This window comes from Polypterus senegalus, chromosome 9, assembly GCF_016835505.1.
Source record: "Polypterus senegalus isolate Bchr_013 chromosome 9, ASM1683550v1, whole genome shotgun sequence".
In the NCBI taxonomy this organism is placed as follows: Eukaryota; Metazoa; Chordata; class Cladistia; order Polypteriformes; family Polypteridae; genus Polypterus; species Polypterus senegalus.
Window position 1 is genome coordinate 71,407,349 of NC_053162.1, and position 19,858 is coordinate 71,427,206.

Consider the following 19,858-nt stretch of genomic DNA (forward strand, 5'->3'; position numbering starts at 1 on the left):
ACTAAATAAAGCATCCAGGGGACACAACCTGGCTGAAAAGTGGATCTTCTCTTCAGAGACCCTTATTTCTGCTTTCACACCCTGATGAGGCCTCTTCCACCATACAGAAAGAACACTTGCCATTACACCAACACAGCTCTTTGGCATTATATGTGAGATTTCCTTTTTTTCCTTATAAGAAACATTCAGAAAAAATGTATCTGTTTTGAACTGAAAATTGATTAGTTTGGCACACTTGAGGAAAGTCACATTTACAACAAGTGCAGGAAGGTAATTAGTGGATGTACAAAACATAGCAATAGAAATTGTGAAGAAGATTGCGTGATGGGTAAGTAGGAGCATTCTGGAGATTCTGGAACTCTAATGCATGTATCATGTGGGTTTTATTTCAGTCTCAGCCTATTAGGGTATGAGGAAGAGAAAACATTATTATTTAACTCACAGATATCAAGGACTGTGTTTTGAGTTGATCATGCTGCAGAGAGCTATATGATTTGTTCCTGATTTATGCAGAAAAGGAGTTGGGCTGTGTGCACAGCATTAAGGGACTAACTTTTATCATTTATAGGAAAGGCTGACCTCTGATACTAACAGAAGACCCTGTGAAGAATGTAAGATCTTTATGGACTATAAGAATGTTTAAATTGATTCTAAGTGTGTATAATTAGAAGGGTGTATTCCTTAGAAATGCAAATGGCTGTTTGTTTCAGGTTTTAAGAACATTCCAGTATATCATAAATTAAGATTTAACCTAAGCTATGTATAACCTCAGAATGAACTTCTAGGGTTTTTTTTTTCTTTTCTAGGATATAAAAGAGAGAACAGGTTTACTTTAGATATTCTGCTAAAACCCAAATCAGTCGACTGAGTTGGGAAGAGGTAGTCTCACATTTTTTCTACTCACCAAGAATTAAGAATAAAGAAATTATTTTTACTTTAATTGGGTTTAAGTTCTTCCGTTGTTTCCGACTTCAGCACTCACAGTTTTGGCTAGCGTGGGGCAGAGGCGCCCAAGCGACTCCTTGAGCAGGATCGTCCAGAGGACCGGTAAAAGGACCGACACCGGCCGGGTCGGGAGGACCAGATCCGGAAAAAGTTAGAACTGGCCTGCCTCGGGCGATTCCTGAATGCGGAATCCTTGACCTCCTCTGATTCTTCCTGAAAGTCGAGTAAACTGGGAACTTCCAGGCGGGAGGATAAATTCTTGGTGAGTAGACCGAGGGAGTCCGACCGGGGAAAAGAAACCAGGCAGTGAGTGAACCGGAATGTATAGATAAGCTCTCGGAAATAAAACAGTGTAAAGATTATGAATGTTAAGGACATGAGTTAGCACACTCCCTAGGAAATGAAGAAGTCGTCTCTTAGAGACTTAAAAGAAAAATAAAGGAAGGGAGTGGGAAGAATAGATAAATAACTGAACATTTCGTGATCGGGAAAAAGCACTGTTGCGGGAGGGTGGGACTCTTTGCTCTAACGGTCTGGTTATATTCTGAACTCAACAGGTCACTCAGGGAAATGATCACCTAAACAGCGGTAACCAGCGGCCTTCGGGTGAAACTGAGTCCGCTAATCAGGTTGATCGTCCCGGTGGACCAGGGAACAGGAGGGACCGGGAGTGAAGTGACAATTGAGGCTGGTTTAGCAAAAAGAGTGTGGAAAACTCACTGACCATGGGGAAAACTAATTGCAAACCGGTTAAAACTCCTTTGGGAAACAGAAAGCATGAATCAACGTACTCATCTGTGACTGAATAAAAGACTAATTGATTGAACTATTCCTGTCTTCCTCGGGTGTTACTTCCACTGTTTATTTGGCACCTGAACAGTTTCCTTCGTGTTGGAGAACCCGAGTGAAGGTGCGAATTGCAGACAGGAATAAGATCGGTGACCGCTGAGTACAATTGCTTTACCGTCCGGGAGAGGTACTGGGACGTAACTATAAGAGCACCTCTTGGAATGAGACGAAGTCTTAAGTAGACTTATAATTAGAAGGGAGAGGTGGAAATTTAACAAAAAGGGAAAGTACCTCCCGGTCGGGAATTTGCTAAAGAAAGAGATTGAAAAAACAGGGTGTGAATGAGAAGCCTCTGTTTGGATTATTGTTTTCGGAAAACATACCAAGGAAAAAAAAAAAAGCGGCTCTCCAAGACACTACATAGAACAGAAAACAGGGTTAGATTTAAAAAAAAAAATTGTAAACGGTGGAATGAACAGAGCAGGGGCAGGTGGCCAGTAGAAGGCTCTAGGGCCTCATGTATAACGCCGTGCGTAGAACTTGCACTATAACATGGCGTAAGCACAAAAGCCGAAATGTGCTTACGCACAGAAAAATCCAGATGCAGGAATCTGTGCGTACTCCAACTTCCACGTCCTTCCGTTACATAAATCCCGATCAGCGTGAAAACTAACGCTCGTGCATGCACATTATGTAACGCCCCAAATCCTCCCAGAATTACGCATATTTGAATATGCAAATCAATATAAATCGCCCTTAAGCGCAGCCTTCTGTGAAAAGACAATGGGAAAAGCACGGGAAAATATAAGAATTTCAGCGAATACCAAGTGGAGGCAAAGGAAAAACATACTATTTGTTCAAATAAACCATGGTATAATCAACAAAAGGAAGTTGATCGAGTGACATAGCGTGTTGGAGAAACTTGAAAGCTCACATTCCCAAAATCGCACAGTGCCGGAAATAAAAAAGAAGTCACATATCAAAGTTGCCGTGAAAAGAAGAGTTGTAAGCCCACTGTCTAAATGTGTCATATGAAAGTTTATTAGGGTACAGAGAAAAAAGGCACACGGTGGGGAAAAAGCACGAAATGTCAACTTTAATCTCGAATTTTCCACTTTAATCACGTAGTTTATTTTGTCATTTAGTAGAACATTATAAACTTCATCTTAAAATCGTTTAATTAACCAGTTTCTCAAAATTACATCGTAATTAAAGTAGCACGTTAAATGCTTTGTTTTGTATTTGATCTTCTACTCGTATGTGATCTATGTGTGTGAATCACTACTTGCTTCTTAAACTGGCTCTCTTCCTCCAACTGGACACAGAGTCCATTACATTTGTGATATTACAGCTCTCTGAATAACTAAAATACTGAGATGTATACGTGATGTCATTTTCATGATGATAGGAGCTAAAGCACATTATTAAACATGTGTTTCATGAGCCTCGTGCTCATGACAAGCATTATCTTTTGTCGAAATTTGTCGCTGCGTTTTTAGCTGTGTTGTTATTTTCTCTTTCTGTTTTATATTCAATATATATTGGTGTAGCGCCCAAGAGTCTTTGCTTTTCTTTCCCCAAGTAACCGATCGCCATACAATCAGCTCTGTAATAGACGTTAAGCCATCTGTAAGCTTAGCGCCGATTCTTCAAAACGTTTAAAGAACATTGAAATATCTTAGTAGTACATGTTTAATTATTCTATCCTTCACGACACTCCCAGTGAAGAATATAGATTATTTAAATGAAGTTAAAGTTTTATGTGTATAATTTAACAAACATATTTTGCTGCATTTCACCTTAAAATTATATCGTCATCATATGTAAATACGCTTTACAAAGTGGCCCAGGTTGTGAGATATTATAACTGTAGTGCAAGTTTACAGTAGGGTGATTGTACTTATAAGTACAAACCATTCTACAAGGAGCAATTGATTGAGTGCATTTAAAGTTCTTGGGATTAAACTGTTTCTGAACCGCGAGGTCCGTACAGGAAAGGCTTTAAAACGTTTTGCAGTGGCAGAGACAGCGTGTGCTTAATGCGTATACCGATAATTCTCTTTCCGATCAGCTGCTGCTGTGATTCACACTCAGATACAGTGATATAAATACTCCGAGTCGTGCAGTGAGAGTAATATGGAAAAGATGATCCGCTGTGGCAACTCCTAACGGGAGGAGCTGAAAGAAGAAGAAGAAGAAAAAGAAGTGAGAGTAACAACGCTAAAGCAGTTATGGTATTTGGAATATTATGGCTGTTCCCTGGACCATTATATTGTTACGAGTTAATTACAATCAGATGCATTACACTAATAAACAATATGCGGTTAGTTTCTGTGTATTTATAAAGCCGCGTCATGAAAATAATGAGTAATCACACAAGAACAGTACCATTGCTTTGACGCTGGGTGCCGCCAGTTTGCAAAACCGAGCACAGAACTTGCGTACGACAAGGCATGAGGTACCGTGGAAAAGTGCGTGGCTTTACGCCAAGTGTAGGTTTTATACATCGCGATTAAAACGTGGAAACGTTCTTACGTAACATTTCTGTGCGTACGCACCGTTTATACATGAGGCCCCTGGTGATATGAGTGAAATACAGGAAGTTAGATAGATTGTACATAGAAAAGCACAAGGGTGCTGTGGTAGAGAAAATGGAAATGTTTAATAGATGGGAATTGATAATTAAAGATAGAGCCCTGAATGTGATGCAGAACTGCAATGAGGGACTGCAAAGCCAAATTAAACTTATTGCAGAAAAAGAAAAATTATTCTTGATAATGCAAGAACTGTCCCAAAAGTCCGGATAAAAGAAGGAAGAATAAATAAATAAAAATATATGAAAAAGAAGAAGAACAGATTATACCTTGATTTAGTGACAGCATGCGTTTAAACTCCCTTTGAGGACAATAGTCCATCACCACCCCTTGGGGCAGCTGGAGGAATTAATAGGGGAGAGGAAGAAGATGGTCCCGATGATTTTTAAAAATGAACAGTTTCAGCCAGAGAGGGATGAAGAAGCGGGAAAAGGGATGCCTAATATGACCCGATTCTGACTCCTCAGGGTCAAAAAACATGAAATATGAAAGGATGGAATTTCAAGCACCATTAATACAAGTGCACTTTCCGCAATATAATGTACAACAGCCTGACTCAGATTAAAACTGTCCCACCCTCATGATACAAAGAAACTGGGACCTGCAAGAATTAAAAGAGGTGGTGCAGGAATTGCTGAACCAGTTCATGACAATGAAGAAACAATTAGATGACATATATACTGTAAGCCAAATACTGCAGAATGGATTCAGGTCCTTAGAAGGAAAGCTCATTTCAGGCTGAAATGATGTGAGAGTGCAATGGACAGAGACTCTGGGACGACAGCGGGTTGATAGTGGCCAGTTCAGTGTTCAGTGGACAGTTATGAGCACAAATAAAAGCAAAATATATCAGCCCTCTAATGCCCAGTGAACTTTGACAAGACTTGATGGTCCGCCTGTGCCTTTGCATTTCAGTTACAAATAAGAGAGTGAAGGTTGCATCAGAACAGCACACCGCCCTTGCATTGACCACCACCATTACATGCTTGTATGCCGCCTTGATTGTTCATGTTTGACTCAAAAACAGCAAAAAATCTCTGCTGTCCTGGGTTCCTCTTGGATTACAGTATTCAAAATCATTTTACTGTATTGCATGATTTTTGGACTGTATTATGATGAAGTTTGACTTGGACTTTTCAGCTGCTGTTTTCAGGAAAAAAAAGACTATTTGCCTAACAAACTGTTATATCTCAGCAAAACTGGCTGGAGCAGTATTACTCTTTTTACAACAATTGCTTTTCTTCTGGAGTGGTTTTACCACATATCCTCATTGCTAAATCCTCTCGTTTTCAGTGGCATAATGTTAGATAACAAAGGTCCTAAAACCTAGTCCGGACCTCCAGGAAACTCTACTAGAAACAGGAGACATTCTTTATGAGGATGGCTGTTCCTTGGGATTGGACGACAGAACACTCTCCACCAGTTATGCAGTGGTCAAGGAAGACCACTTACTTGAAGCAAACTGAATTTCTTCTAGTTTAAGTGCACAAGCAGCTGAGCTAATAGCTCTCAATCGAGCTTGCCAGTTGTCTGAAAGAAAAGTCATAACCATTTACACAGATTCCAGATCTGCCTTTGGAGTCTTCCATAATCATGGGGCATTATGGAAATTAAGGGGATTCAAAACCAGTACTGGTAAGCCCATACAACACCAGAAATTAGTGGAATCCCTTCTCAAAGCTATAACAGAACCATCAAAACTGGCAATAGTTAAATGCCAAGCCCATTACTGGGAAACAAAACCCAGTCAGCCAAGGAAATGAACTGGCTGACCATTTGCTAAACAGGCCGCCTGTAATAACACACCAGTCTTTATTCCAACAGAAGGATGACAAAGACCCTGATAATGAAATTATTTCTTTACAGAGCGCTACCAATGACCGAGAAAGTATAAAGTGGTCCCAAGAAGGATCCCTCTCTGCTGGGGTCTGGACCCATAAGCATATTAACAAACATTTCCTCCCAAAGGCTTCTTTTCCAGGAATGGCAAATTCTCACACGGCCTGGATCATGCAGGAAAAGACACTATGACTCAGGATGTCGAGCAGCATTGGGAAACCACAGGGTTCTCTACATATGCTGAAAAATTCTGCTGACGATGCGCACCATGCCAAAGGTTTAATGTAGGTAAAGGTACTCAGGTAAGCCCCGCCGTCACTCCTAACCCAATGGGTCCCTTTGAACACCTCCAAATGGATTTCATTGAGTTAACACCGCCTAAAGGCTACCGTTATTGCTTGGTAATTGTCGATGTGTTCTCCCGATGGGTGGAAGTTTTCTCTCTAAACATGCAGATGCAAAAACTGTGGCTAAAGCTTTAATAAAAGAAATCATTCCAAGATGGGGAATATCACAGAAACTGCATACCGATAACGGAACCCACTTTGTGAATTCTGTAATAAATGAGCTGACTACGTGGCTCTAGATAAATGTGCATCATTACTGCAAATACCATCCTCAAAGTGGAGGTATTGTAGAAAGGTGCAATGGTACCCTAAAATCAAAATTGGCAAAAATCTGTGAGCAGACAAACTTAACCTGGCCAGATGCTCTACTGGCCTTGATGGGGTTGAGAGGAAGAACACATCGGCAGTTGGGACTATCACCATTTGAAATTTTAACTGGACGCCCCTTGCCTGTTGGCACGGTTATCGGAAATGTTACTCTGCATATTGTGGACAATGATCTTCTCTCTAGTCTTGCAGGTCTCCGAGCTTCCCTGAAGGAAGTCCATGAACAAGTTAACAAGGCTTGGTGGACCGGTCCCCCACCAACGGAGATCCAGATCCCCCTTGGAACCTGGATACTGGTCAGAGACACCCGAAGGAAACATTGGCATCAACCTCGTTGGAGGGGACCATTCCAGGTGCTATTATCTACACCTCACACTGTTAAAGTCGAAGGACTTCCTGCCTGGATCAACGTCTCACATTGCAAAGAATGGCATTCTTAGTTCTATTATTAATAACTTTTTCTGTCCCTTTGAACATGCGACAATGAACTTATGGGGACCTTCCCACACTAACTTTCCAAGTAGGGAACACTACCTTACTCCAGATTGACTTTTGTACTGTTGCTCCTTGTGGAACCGGCAGCCATGAACAATGGACTAGGGCTAAAAAATATGTGTGTGTGTGACTACTGTCTCCATTCATTATGGCAGTAAAAGTGAAAAATGGCAGTGGGTATTTACAAATACAGGTACCTATGACTGGGGTTATCAGCCCTGGAAGGCTCAGCAACATGATCTCAAGGTTTGTGGTTGCTGCCTCATCCCCTGTATTCATGGCCTCCTTCAGAGGCTTATTGACACCTCTCTCACAAAAGCCTATTTTCTTCATGCTGACAATTCCCAAAACCTTGATTACAACCCTTTGCTTCCGGAACTTTCTCCCTCTTCTGAATATGATGATATTGTTCCCGATTATTGGGTCTGATCATTCTCATGTGCACATTTTATGTGCAAAGGGGGGAACTGAGGAAGAGAAAACATTATTATTTAACTCACAGATATCAAGGACTGTGTTTTGAGTTGATCATGCTGCAGAGAGCTATATGATTTGTTCCTGATTTATGCAGAAAAGGAGTTGGGCTGTGTGCACAGCATTAAGGGACTAACTTTTATCATTTATAGGAAAGGCTGACCTCTGATACTAACAGAAGACCCTGTGAAGAATGTAAGATCTTTATGGACTATAAGAATGTTTAAATTGATTCTAAGTGTGTATAATTAGAAGGGTGTATTCCTTAGGAATGCAAATGGCTGTTTGTTTCAGGTTTTAAGAACATTCCAGTATATCATAAATTAAGATTTAACCTAAGCTATGTATAACCTCAGAATGAACTTCTAGGGTTTTTTTTTCTTTTCTAGGATATAAAAGAGAGAACAGGTTTACTTTAGATATTCTGCTAAAACCCAAATCAGTCGACTGAGTTGGGAAGAGGTAGTCTCACATTTTTTCTACTCACCAAGAATTAAGAATAAAGAAATTATTTTTACTTTAATTGGGTTTAAGTTCTTCCGTTGTTTCCGACTTCAGCACTCACAGGTAGCAGAAGATCTCCTTCCTTACTTAAAAATGGCATGTTAAAATATAAAGATGGTTTTGTTATGTTTCACTCAGCAATTCAAATTGTTTTTCCCACAGCACTCTTTGATCTTGAAAAACAACCTCTTAAAACGTGTACTGGAAATGACTGGCGTTACTGATAATATAATATAAAAAAAGACTGTATTTACCCATACATGTAGTCAATGATCTTTTTGAATTATTTTTTTTTAATTTTAAGTTATCTGTCCATATCACTACATCTCACTGACAGTTCTTCATAGTCTAATATTCCCACAATGCCTATCTGTTGTGGTACTGCAAATCAGAGGTGTCCAGTTCTGGTCATTGTTGTTGGCCACAGTGTCTGAAAGCTTTGCTGTGTTTACTTGTATGATTTAACCTAACTTGTAATTTTATGGTTGCAAATAATGTAATTTGCATAATCAATGTAAAACGGTTCCTGTACTCTGAGCCAGTACTCACAGAAGAGCAGTATATAAAAATAAATGGAATTGTTCCAAAAAATTCCTTAGTTAGAAAACCATCATCTAGATTATTGGAAGATGAGATGATGTCACAGCCAGTTCACCCTCGCATCCCAGTCACCTTACAGTCTCTGTGGAGTTGCCATGTTCACCCTGTGTCTATGCACGTTTGGTTAATTGTGACTGTAAGCATGAGTGGGCTCTGAGGTCAACAGGCACCTTGTCCAGTTTCTAACACCAAATGCTGCTGGAGCAGGTACCAACTGTCACTACCCTGGTTGTCCAGATTACTTCCACATCTTCTCATAGCATTCAGTTGACTCCAAAACAAATTCCTACTTGAAACCTTGAGGATTAGTTGGCATTTCAGAAATCCTGGCAGGTGGTTTAACGCTTTTTAAAGACCTCAAGCGTGGAAATTAAAAATGTGCTAGCTAGGATTTCTTTTTACTTGTGCAGTTGGATGGAAATTCAACATGTAGGTGGTAAAATAGGCCTCCTGTTTGAAAGCTTTAATTGTCCAATCTGCTACTAATGACTTTAATTACAGTTTGCTTCTCTGTGTTGGTGGGTGTCAATGCCAATGTAAAATAAAAAAAAAACACACACACACACACATATATATATATATATATATGCTTGATATAAAAGCCTGCAGTGTCTTGTTTTTAGATGCTCAATTCACTTCAAAACGAAAGAGAAGTATGAACCAGAATTTATGAATACAAACAATAATAAAACACTGAAAATGGTGTGTATTAAAAATAATAACATACTTCCTAATCTGTGTAATTCTCTTCAGCTTTGTGTGGTGCCAGGCCCTGAACACAAGGCCAGTTTAGAATCACTAAGTAATCTAACCAATATGACTTTAGGAGATGACCAGAATATCCACAGAAAAACGTTCACAACCACCATGAAATTGTGCAAACTCCACATAGGCAGCAACTAAGCCAAGAATTTGAACCTAAGAGGCTGAATCACAAAATATCAGCACTATCTAAAATGTTATAATGCCAGCCATTAATACAGTTAATTAATTAAATATATGTTTAACTGTTCTTCAACACCAAACACAACACAAGAAATAGAACCATAACTTCCAAACATATTTACCAGATTTCAGTGTATGATGACTTCTCTGTTGCAAATGCCTGTCCGATATACAAGCATGGTGAGTGTTGGTGTGTCCAATTCAAGATGGTACAGGGTGAAGAAAGGAAGGCTGCCGCAGCATTAATGCTCCTGTTCTCAGGCGTGAGATGACTACCGATGCTACATCAGCTATACCCTGACAGTGGCATCACTAAGAGGGTAGCGACCACACTGGGTGACACACTCAGAGGGGTGATACCCATGACTGTCTCAAAATTTTTGTCCAGTGTTTTAGGCCAAAATCACTAAAGGGGAGCACTGAATGAAATATTCAAGGCTCTGTGGGCTGGAATCACCAAGGAGCATTGCTTGCAATAGTTGAGTCTCCACGCACCATTAACTGTGTTGCATTAAACAGCCAAGTGTTCATGTCCTGTATTATTTAAAATATGATCAGCTCTTTGCTAAGGAGCTCTATTCACCAAGTCAACCATGGGCTGGTGGGGGTCTTAATTTGGCCTTGGTTACCGATATGGGTGACACCAACCCTAGTGATGCCAACAATCTATCTGTCACTTTACCATAAAAGAAGAAAATGACAGGAAGTAGGCATCATCTGACCATCAGAAATGCAAGGAAGCACAGTTGTATTGCCATCTGTTCTTTTTTCAAACATCGTTGAAGGACTGCTCCCCATGTTTTTTTCTGTTTTGTCAAGAGTGACTGTGTTTTCTTTTTTGATTACTTAAAAGGACCCCCGGCTGAGGCCCAGCCTTTCTTACATTTCTGTTCTGTGTGTTTCACACGTGGTATAACTGGCACACACCATTTAACTCCAATGCTTTCCTCTGATCCATCAGGAATTGACTGTTTTGTCAGTAGTTGGAGGTAGAGTGTGTGTCTCAGTGAAAGGTGTTAATACACGTGAGCTCTTCAGTACTAATTGATCAACAGTACAGGTTCTTTTTCACACATTGCCCACTCTTGAAATTTATTTCACAGACTCACATTGTAATATCTCGTTTTTTTCATTTCAAGTTCCCCCTACTCTGTGCTTGAATGACTATTTTTTGTCTTGACCTGCCTTCTCGCTGTCTTTACTTTAAAGGTAACACAATGGTTTGCACTAATGCCTGGAAGCAGCAGACTGTGTTGAGTTTGCACATTGTTCTCAAGTGTCTCCTCTTCGTATTGTGCTTTTCTCTCACGTGCAAAGGATGCACACTAAGTTCATTGGCAACTTGAATGTGGCCTTGCATGTGATTGCCTGCTTCTGCCTGAATGTGCCCTGAAATTTACTGGTACATCATCTATAGTTGGCAGCTATGCCAGATGGGTAGAATCCAGTACTTCATTATAAAGTGAAAATTGGGAGCAAAAAATGGACAGACTGATGGATGTACAGTATGCAAGTTCAGGTTTCACTCACCCTCACATTTTTGTCTAGTTTGCATACTTGCTTTGTCATTTAACAGTTTGATTAACAAAAAAACTACCCTGCAGGTAGCCATTGTGTTTGCAAGGGACCTGCCAAATCAAGATAGTTGCAGAATAAAATTTAAACAATTAAGTGACAGTGAGTTATTGGAGATGATCCTCATTATGTGGCTTAGCGTAGCCTCAGTCTGATGTCAGGAGTCTAGGAAGAACACTATCATGACTAGAAATCAATGTTTTAAAAAATTAACTTCCAAAAATGTTGATTGGAATAATGGCTAAGAACACCTTAATCTGACTTTACCTCTGACAATTAACAAACAAAATTAATATGATAAAAGTATACAGTATATTCTAGTAATTTATAGTAGGGCATACTTTTTGTCATCTACCTATTGTCATTAGAGTCTTTAAAGAAAATAATTTTCCCCATTAATTGAGCATTTGTACACAATATCACTTTCAGTTTGTCTTTTACAGGATAACCAGCTACTGTGCCATGCCAGGTCACTAGGCCCTAAGTAAAATGTGATTCAATGAGTGCAGCTTCTAAAGTGGCCTTCTCCTAACTTCACTTTAACTTAATCCTGATACTCTGTATGTTCAATTCATCATAATAACTATTCATAGTGGCTCTAAAATCCATACTGACCCCTACTCTCTCTTCTGTTTCTTTTTCCGGTTTCTTTGTGGTGGTGGCCTGCGCCACCACCACCTACTCAAAGCATCATGATGCTCCAACATTGATGGACTGAAAGACAGAAGTCTACGTGACCATCATCATCAAGTCCTTCCATGAGAACCCTAAATACAAAGAGGACTGTCTGATTTATGTTGGGTAGATTGCCCAGAGGGGACTGGGCGGTCTCATGGTCTGGAATCCCTACAGATTTTATTTTTTTCTCCAGCCTCTGGAGTTTTTTTTTTGTTTGTTTTTTTTCTGTCTACCCTGGCCATTGGACCTTACTTATTCTATGTTAATTAATGTTGACTTTTTTTTTTTTTTACTGTGTCTTCTATTTTCATATTCTTCATTTTGTAAAGCACTTTGAGCTACATTTTTTTGTATGAAAATGTGCTATATCAATAAATGTTGTTGTTGTTGTTGTAGCTCACCATCATACCTCAAACTGTACCAAAGTGGAAGTTGGTGGCTTTTATTTAGACAAAGAGGAAGTAGAGAGCTATGTCAAACAAATACTACCAAACACATGTAACAACAGGGACTGCATGGAGGCATAGTTGGTATTAGTCTCTCCTTATAGCTCCAAGGACCAGGGTTCACCTTTAGGCTCCGTCATTGTTTGCTTAGAGTTATGAGTTCCCAGAATGTTGACATATTTTTGAGCTTTGTTATATCATATTTTTAAAACTATACTGACAAAATTCATTAAATGGCAGAGGCTATGGTTTCTTTCTGTAAGAATTACTCACAGTCAACAATTATTCCTAAACAAAAACTATGGGAAATACAGTTATTGCCATAAGCACACAAGTAGGCTTTGAGTACAGTTGAGTACAATTGCATAGGTGTCAATGTCTTTTAATACATATGAGCATCATGATGGCCAGTAAAGTCAGTCAAGGATGCAATTTCAAGTTTGCATGCCTGAAAATGTGATGTGGGCATGTTGTGCACATCAAAGTGTGAAATTTTAATATATAAGAATTACATTCAAAAGGAAAAAACACAACATGTTTTATTATTTTAAATGACTGTCTTCCTCTGGAACGCTTTTACACTATGGCCCAATGCACAATATATGATTCTAGGTGTGTATGAGGTGTTCCTTCCAATGAACTAACAATCTGGAAAATTCTTCCTTGAATAATATCTGGCTCCCCAACAACATGTGATAAAGTTGCTGAGAATTCATTTTGATAGTTTAAAAATGTTTGCGCCATAAGTATTTTTTTTTTGCCTAACAATAGTTTTATATTTTGAAAGTTTAATTTTGCTGCTTTGTTTTCATATTTGAGCTTCAACTTTATTTTCTTGGCCAACAAATTTGTACATTTGCCCTCATTTATATTTCATCTTCTTCACATCACTACATAGAAAGCTGCTACAGGTTAACATGGCTAGATCTTGCCTACTTGCTGGGATCTGCTCCACTGATATGAACTCATAATTTTCATTGAAGCAGCATGAGCTGCTTTGTCCAAGATACTTAATCAATCAATGATCAAGTATTTATAAATAGTTTAGCATTCAAAATTCTCCTCTTTGTATTGATTTGGTTTGCATCTTAGGGTTTTGGCTCTGGCTACTGAATAAGAATTTTTTATTGTAATTCCATTCCATTCCGTTACATTGTTTAAGACTAAGCTTTCTGATTTCAACAAGTTTTTGTGTGTTCTGAAGAATTAATCTTTTGTTCTCAAGTTTATTTATCAGTCTTTGTTAAAAAAAACAATACCTTCTGTTTTGTTTCTAAAGAAAATATGCATCTTCCAGCCAGTTTTATCAAACATTATGACAGTGGGAAACTTGGCTGGTCATTTTGTGAAAGAAGGCAGGCCATCAGTTTGGAATGGAAGACAGGTAGTTGATGTTCCTGGTGTGTTTTTACAAATCATCTCATGCTTTTTCATGACTGGCATAACATAAAAGTGTTAACAGAAAATCAGTGGATGGATTGATGCATAGATTGTCAGATGGATGGACTCACAACAAAAATAAATCAAGTCTATGAATTTATTTTTCTAGGTGTGTAGCTAGATTAACTCTAACGTTATGAAAATACCTTATTATATATGCTTCTAAATTGTAACATCCATTCACCCATCCATCTGTGGGCACACTTAGTTGTTCTTTAGGGCCAGATGTGGCTGAAGCCTGTTCTGACAGCATGGGGCACAGGAGAGTAAGCAACACATCACACCAAATAAACAGTAGTGTCATAAAGTAATTTCAACAGTCTAGCACCACCAATTTTACTTACAGTCATTCTTACAGTAGTGTGTTGTACCAAGTTAGCCATAGATTGATACAGGGTAAAATGACATCTTTTATTGGCTAACTAAATAGATTATAAATGCAAGCTTTCGAGGCAGCTAAGACCCCTTCATCAGGCAAGGTGAAGGTGTCTTTTTTACACATTTGCCAACCTGTATTTATGTATTGGCTGCATGATTCCTCTACTTAAGTTAGTTTATTTATTTGTTTTCCCAGAGGCACAGGCTGAGGCTAACATGCTGTTTATAAAGAGTGAGTTATGAGTGCAACCAACAAACACTGCCATATTCTATTCTGGATGATAATCATATTTACCTTTGTGTAACCCACCTGTTCTAGCCAAATGTTTTAAATGGTTAAAAGAAATCAATACTACTGTCAATTGTAGTTAAAAATTGTTATCTTTGCAAACATACAGTACATGCCTTTATTTTGTTTTAGTCTTTCCAGATGTTTGGATATCACACATGTGATAGAATTTCAGACAACAGGAAGCAGGAAAGAAAAGTCTTTTTTGACTGAGACAACAAGCAGTGAGTAATGCAGCAACCGTTGTTCTTTAATGAAGATGTTGTGTGACCCTTTTAAGTAATTTACATGTTATTTTTCAGCATGGTGGTGCACTGGTTACCACTTCTGCCTCATGGAACCAGTGTCCTGAGTTCAAAACCCAGTCCATCATTGCCCATGTGTAGTTTGTATGTTCTCCCTGTATCTGTGTGAGTTTTCTTTGGGCAGTATGGATTGGATTTCCTCCCTCATTCCAGTGATATATATTACAGAATAAATGGTAATTTTAAAATGATCATGTTAGTGTTTGCATGAATGTGCCTTGAGGTAGACTGGCAACCCATCCAGGGTTGCTTCCTGCCATGATGGGGTCTGGCCCACCAAGACTCTGAACTGATAAAGTAGGGTCTAAGAGTTTCATACTATGATATTATTAAGTTAGCCATGGAAAGCACAGGTCTCCTAACGCCCTCTGTGAGTAAGTCACCGCTCCACCTTAGCCATCAATCTAATAAACTTAAAGAGCAAAAACGTTTGAGCTAACTGAGATGAGCTGCCCATACAGCAGATGTGTAAACTCTTGACACTAATTTATTTCATTTTGAAGAGAAGTGACAATTGCCAATTTATCTCAGTGAAACATGACACTTGATTAATGGAAAGCCTTACCTTGTTCAGAATCACACGGGCTTCATTAGCCGTTCTGTCTGTCTGTAGTTTAAAAATCCCATTTTCATTTCCAGACACAATCCTGAAGTCCACAAACCAGTTATCTGTTCTTGGCTGATCTTCATCTAAAGCTGTAATTTTTGTCACCACTGTACCAATCTCTGTCTCTTCAGACAGCTCAAAGGGTCCTAGCTGAAGGAAAAATGTATCATTAAAAAAATTATCTCATCAATCGAGACATTCCGCCTCATAGTTTTTCTGTCAGTGGAAATGGCTATTATATGGAACGGAAGGCTCCATTAACAAGAAAAAGAACTATAGCCATGGTCTTATGCTATTTAGTGGAGTATCAGATATAAAACCCTCTGATTTTAGGTGGGTGTAGTCATCACATTTATGGAGATACAATAGAAAATGATTAATGTTACTGTCTCTGAAATTATTTTCAGCCAGTGCCAGGAAGAAAGAATCTTGACAATATGAATGAATACTTACATGTTTTAACTTTTCACAATATGCAGCTTAATCTTCGAGTACCAACGTTGGCAACAAAACACAATTACATAGATCTCCATTTGTATGCAAATCTCCATTTAAAGTTAAATATATGATGTTTCATTTACTGTATAATATAACAAATCCTTGTCAAAAGTAGGATCCAGGAGTGGTTAGCATTGCTACCTCTTTGACCCAGTGCCCTGGGTTTACATCCTGTACCAGTTTGTTATCTCTGTGGAGTTGGCATGGTCTCACCCACTTCCTTAAGATTATCCAAATTACTTTTAGGTGTAATTCCAGATTAGCTCTGTGGGTGTTTGTGGGCCCTAAAATGGACTGCTATCCTGTCCAAAGCTACTTCCTGCTTGTGTCTGATGCTGCTGGGATAAGTTCTGCCTACCAAAAACCACCATTGGCAATAGGTACGTTTTGAGATAGATAGATAGATAGATAGATAGATAGATAGATAGATAGATAGATAGAACAGCCCTTTCTTATACAGTGTAGTTCTTATGTAGTAGATAAGTTGTAAACAATTCTTTATGCACCAAGAAACAAACTTCTCAACCTGACTCCTATACTTTGTCTTATCCCCCTTATCAATTCACCCATTAAGTGCTAAGTCATCTGAGAATTTCTGCAAGTGTCATAAACTGGTGTTATATTTATAGTCTGAGGTCTACAGAGTGAAGAGAAATTGAGACAGGACTGTTCCTTGTGGTGATCCATTGTTACATCCATATAAGAAACTCAATCCTTAAGTCTCACAAACTGCAGTAGTCCATTATCCTGGACACCTTAGACTCATATCACATTTTGTTATAAAAAACATGTTATTATTATGTTTTCCATATCAACTTTTATTATAAAATACTGTACTATTAAAACAGGAGTAGCATCAGTAATTTAAACCACATTGATATCTCACAAAAAATCGTATATCTTTAAATTATAAGAAGCCATCAGTATGCCATGTGGTGACCTTTTCCTGACATAAGTGAGCTAGGTATATGGTTGAGAGAAGTGAGGTGGACCCAATAAAAAAGTATATCACTTACACTCTTAAAAACATTGGTTCTTTAATGGCGCTATAAGGTTCTTTATTGGCTGGTGTGGTTCATCATAGAACCATTGCTCAACTAAGCACCATTTCTGGGAAGGGTTATTTGGATATGAAGTTGATTCTTTGTGCTTTGAAAACTTTCCTAATATCTAAAAACAAAAAATCTTTAATGTATGAAAGTCCAGTTAGCAGGACGCTAGCAACATCAAGATAAACAAGGACTTGGCCTGTGTTATGCTATGTAGCAAGAGTCTTTTAAAAAACAAGATTCATTAGTATTTCATAAATCTGTTACCATTTATTTATGATTATTTAATGTATGCAGCCTGTTACAGATCTAAATAAATATGGATGGGTCTTTTGGGACCCAAAAACGGTTCTCCTATAGCATCACTCTGAAGAACCACTTTGGTACCCTTATGTTTAAGGGTGTAGGCCTCATAAAGGCTAGAAATGGTGCTGAGGCTTACGGTAGGCATGTAGGAAAACAGAAAATTAGGGATAAAAACAAGTTTTGGAGCATTATGGAGACCTTCACAAGTATCAGGCAGAGACAACTATAATTAAAAGAAGAAATGGAGGATAAGGCAGAAGCAGTTGACTTCAACAACAGACGGCAAGCAACTTCACAGCAACAACAACTTATTTTTTGTACAGTACTCTTCACTGAGTGCAGGTGTAGAGTGCTGTGAAATATTCTCCATAAAAATACACGTATAGTTTATACTAGTTACCAGTATAACAACTTAATACCATTCAATACCTGACCCTCATTCACAGACCACAGAATGGAGGAAGACATCACAGAAAACAACAGCTCCTAATTGCTAGAGGACACACAGCTCAGGACAGTAACTCATAGGGCCATGCTGTCCCTTATGTAGAATAGCCAGCCTGAGAGTCTGTCTATGAAATCTGGCTTATTTATGGACTGTGGGTGGCTCAGTGGTGCAGAGCCAATAGAGGAAACACATGGCCAGGGTCCTTGTTACAATTATAGCTACCTTGACCCCGAATAGAGAGTAATTGAGTGTGAAGTTGGCAAGTGCAAAAAACAGAATGAGCACTAGACTTGTGGGAAGAAGAAAAACAAGATGACAGGCAGAAAGAAAGGAAGTAAGAAGGCTGATGCTTTTAAAACAGTATTATCTCCTTCAAAAGTCTGTGGGGAAAAAGTTAAAAAAGAACTGGTGAGCTTGTTGGACTGAAAGGCCTATTCTTGCCATAATTGTTCTACTTTTCAAAAGTAGTAAACAAGCAGACAATCCACTATATCAATAATAAGGGGTTTAAGATCTATAAAGATAGCCCTGAGTAGCTCCAGGGTTTATAAACGCACAACTGCTTTCTCACTTTCTTAATACCTGCCCATGTGCTTTGATGGATTAATAAACACCTACTTTTTCTATATCTTTGGACCCTTGACTTTATTCTCAGTTGGGGTTATCTCAAGGGCACTCACTATTGATCACAGACTGTTGTTCAAGTACTTTCCCACAGATATTTGATATCACAGTGGGGTGCACTATATATAGAAGATGCTATACAGCAAATGGACTTTCTCAGCAGAAACATTACAAGAATAACTAAGGATGGGTTTGCATGCTTGTAATGCTAAAGCAGGGACTGCTGCTGGACATCCCTGTGCTCTGGCAAGTGGATGTGTGTATTTATGAAAATAATGATAGCTCTGCAGGCGCTAAGCCTCGTGACTCACAGACCCAATGCTCTCTGCTGATAATTGTGCATATCAGTAAACTTAAGAGCCATGAATCTGGCACTTACCTTCATTAGCAAAGAGAACAGCCCTGACAGAGTCATTCCAGGTGCCATCACTCATCTGCCAGCTAGATGTGCTTATGCAGATTCTTTTTTGTTTTCCAAGTATTATCTATTTATCTCTCTCACTGGGCTATCAATTTCAGGACAGTCCCAACTGTTTTTATTGTTATACATAATTTCCACTAAGGACTCCTTGGCAGTCTGCTCCATCCCCTGAAAATTGTACTAGTTTATTACAGAAAATGTTGAGCATATAATAGCTTCTGTCTACCAAAGCTGAGATGTTCAACTTTGGTACTGCTGGCTTCAACTTTTGCATGTTTTTTTAAAAAAATAAATAAAAATGAAATGTATCAAGTGAACCTTGTTTCCTGTTTAGCTTGTTTTTTTTATTTTAAAAAATATTCAACTTTCTCAGACTACCCATTGGTATTTAGTCTGTATTTAGTCTGTTTAATATGAGTAAGGCCACTACTTCCTAAAAGTTTTGAGAAAGCAATGAGGGGAGAATGACAAAGTTTTATTTAATAAAGATTATTTGCAGCAGTGTCCACTCATCACAAATAACCTGCTTTTAAGTGAATAAATAGTCACAGTGAACCTAAACAGAGTATAAATCCAGTCTAACTACCTCTGACACAATACAAATCTGCACTCCTAACTGGAAGAAAAGAACAATTCTTGCTGCTAGGCTATCTTAAATAAATAAATAAATAAAAAAACAAATAAGGAACTGAGTTAGGCAAGTTGTTTTATTATTGGCTTAACGTTACTCCTGACTCTTGGATTTCTTGCAGTCACTGTGAAGCTCCAAGGCTGGGTCCACTCAAAACCTACTGCAAAGCAAAAAGGTTTATTTAACAAGAATTGCATTTTATATAAAGGGTGTTACTTGCACAGAGCTGACAGTGAGGTTAGTGCTGCTGCTTCACAGCTCCAGTCTTATCCTGCCTAAACACTTTTTATCTGCAACATCCCAA

The 19,858-nt window shown here is 38.6% G+C and overlaps 1 protein-coding gene across 1 annotated transcript in view; it reads right to left on the minus strand.

Annotated features, from left to right (window-relative positions):
* Nucleotides 1–19,858, minus strand: part of cdh16 (cadherin 16, KSP-cadherin) — a 168,172-nt gene that overhangs the window by 35,474 nt on the left and 112,840 nt on the right. Inside the window, exon 12 of the mRNA XM_039763246.1 lies at nucleotides 15,536–15,727. Within this exon, the coding sequence (XP_039619180.1) occupies nucleotides 15,536–15,727 (192 nt within the window). The remainder of the gene's footprint in view (nucleotides 1–15,535; nucleotides 15,728–19,858) is intronic.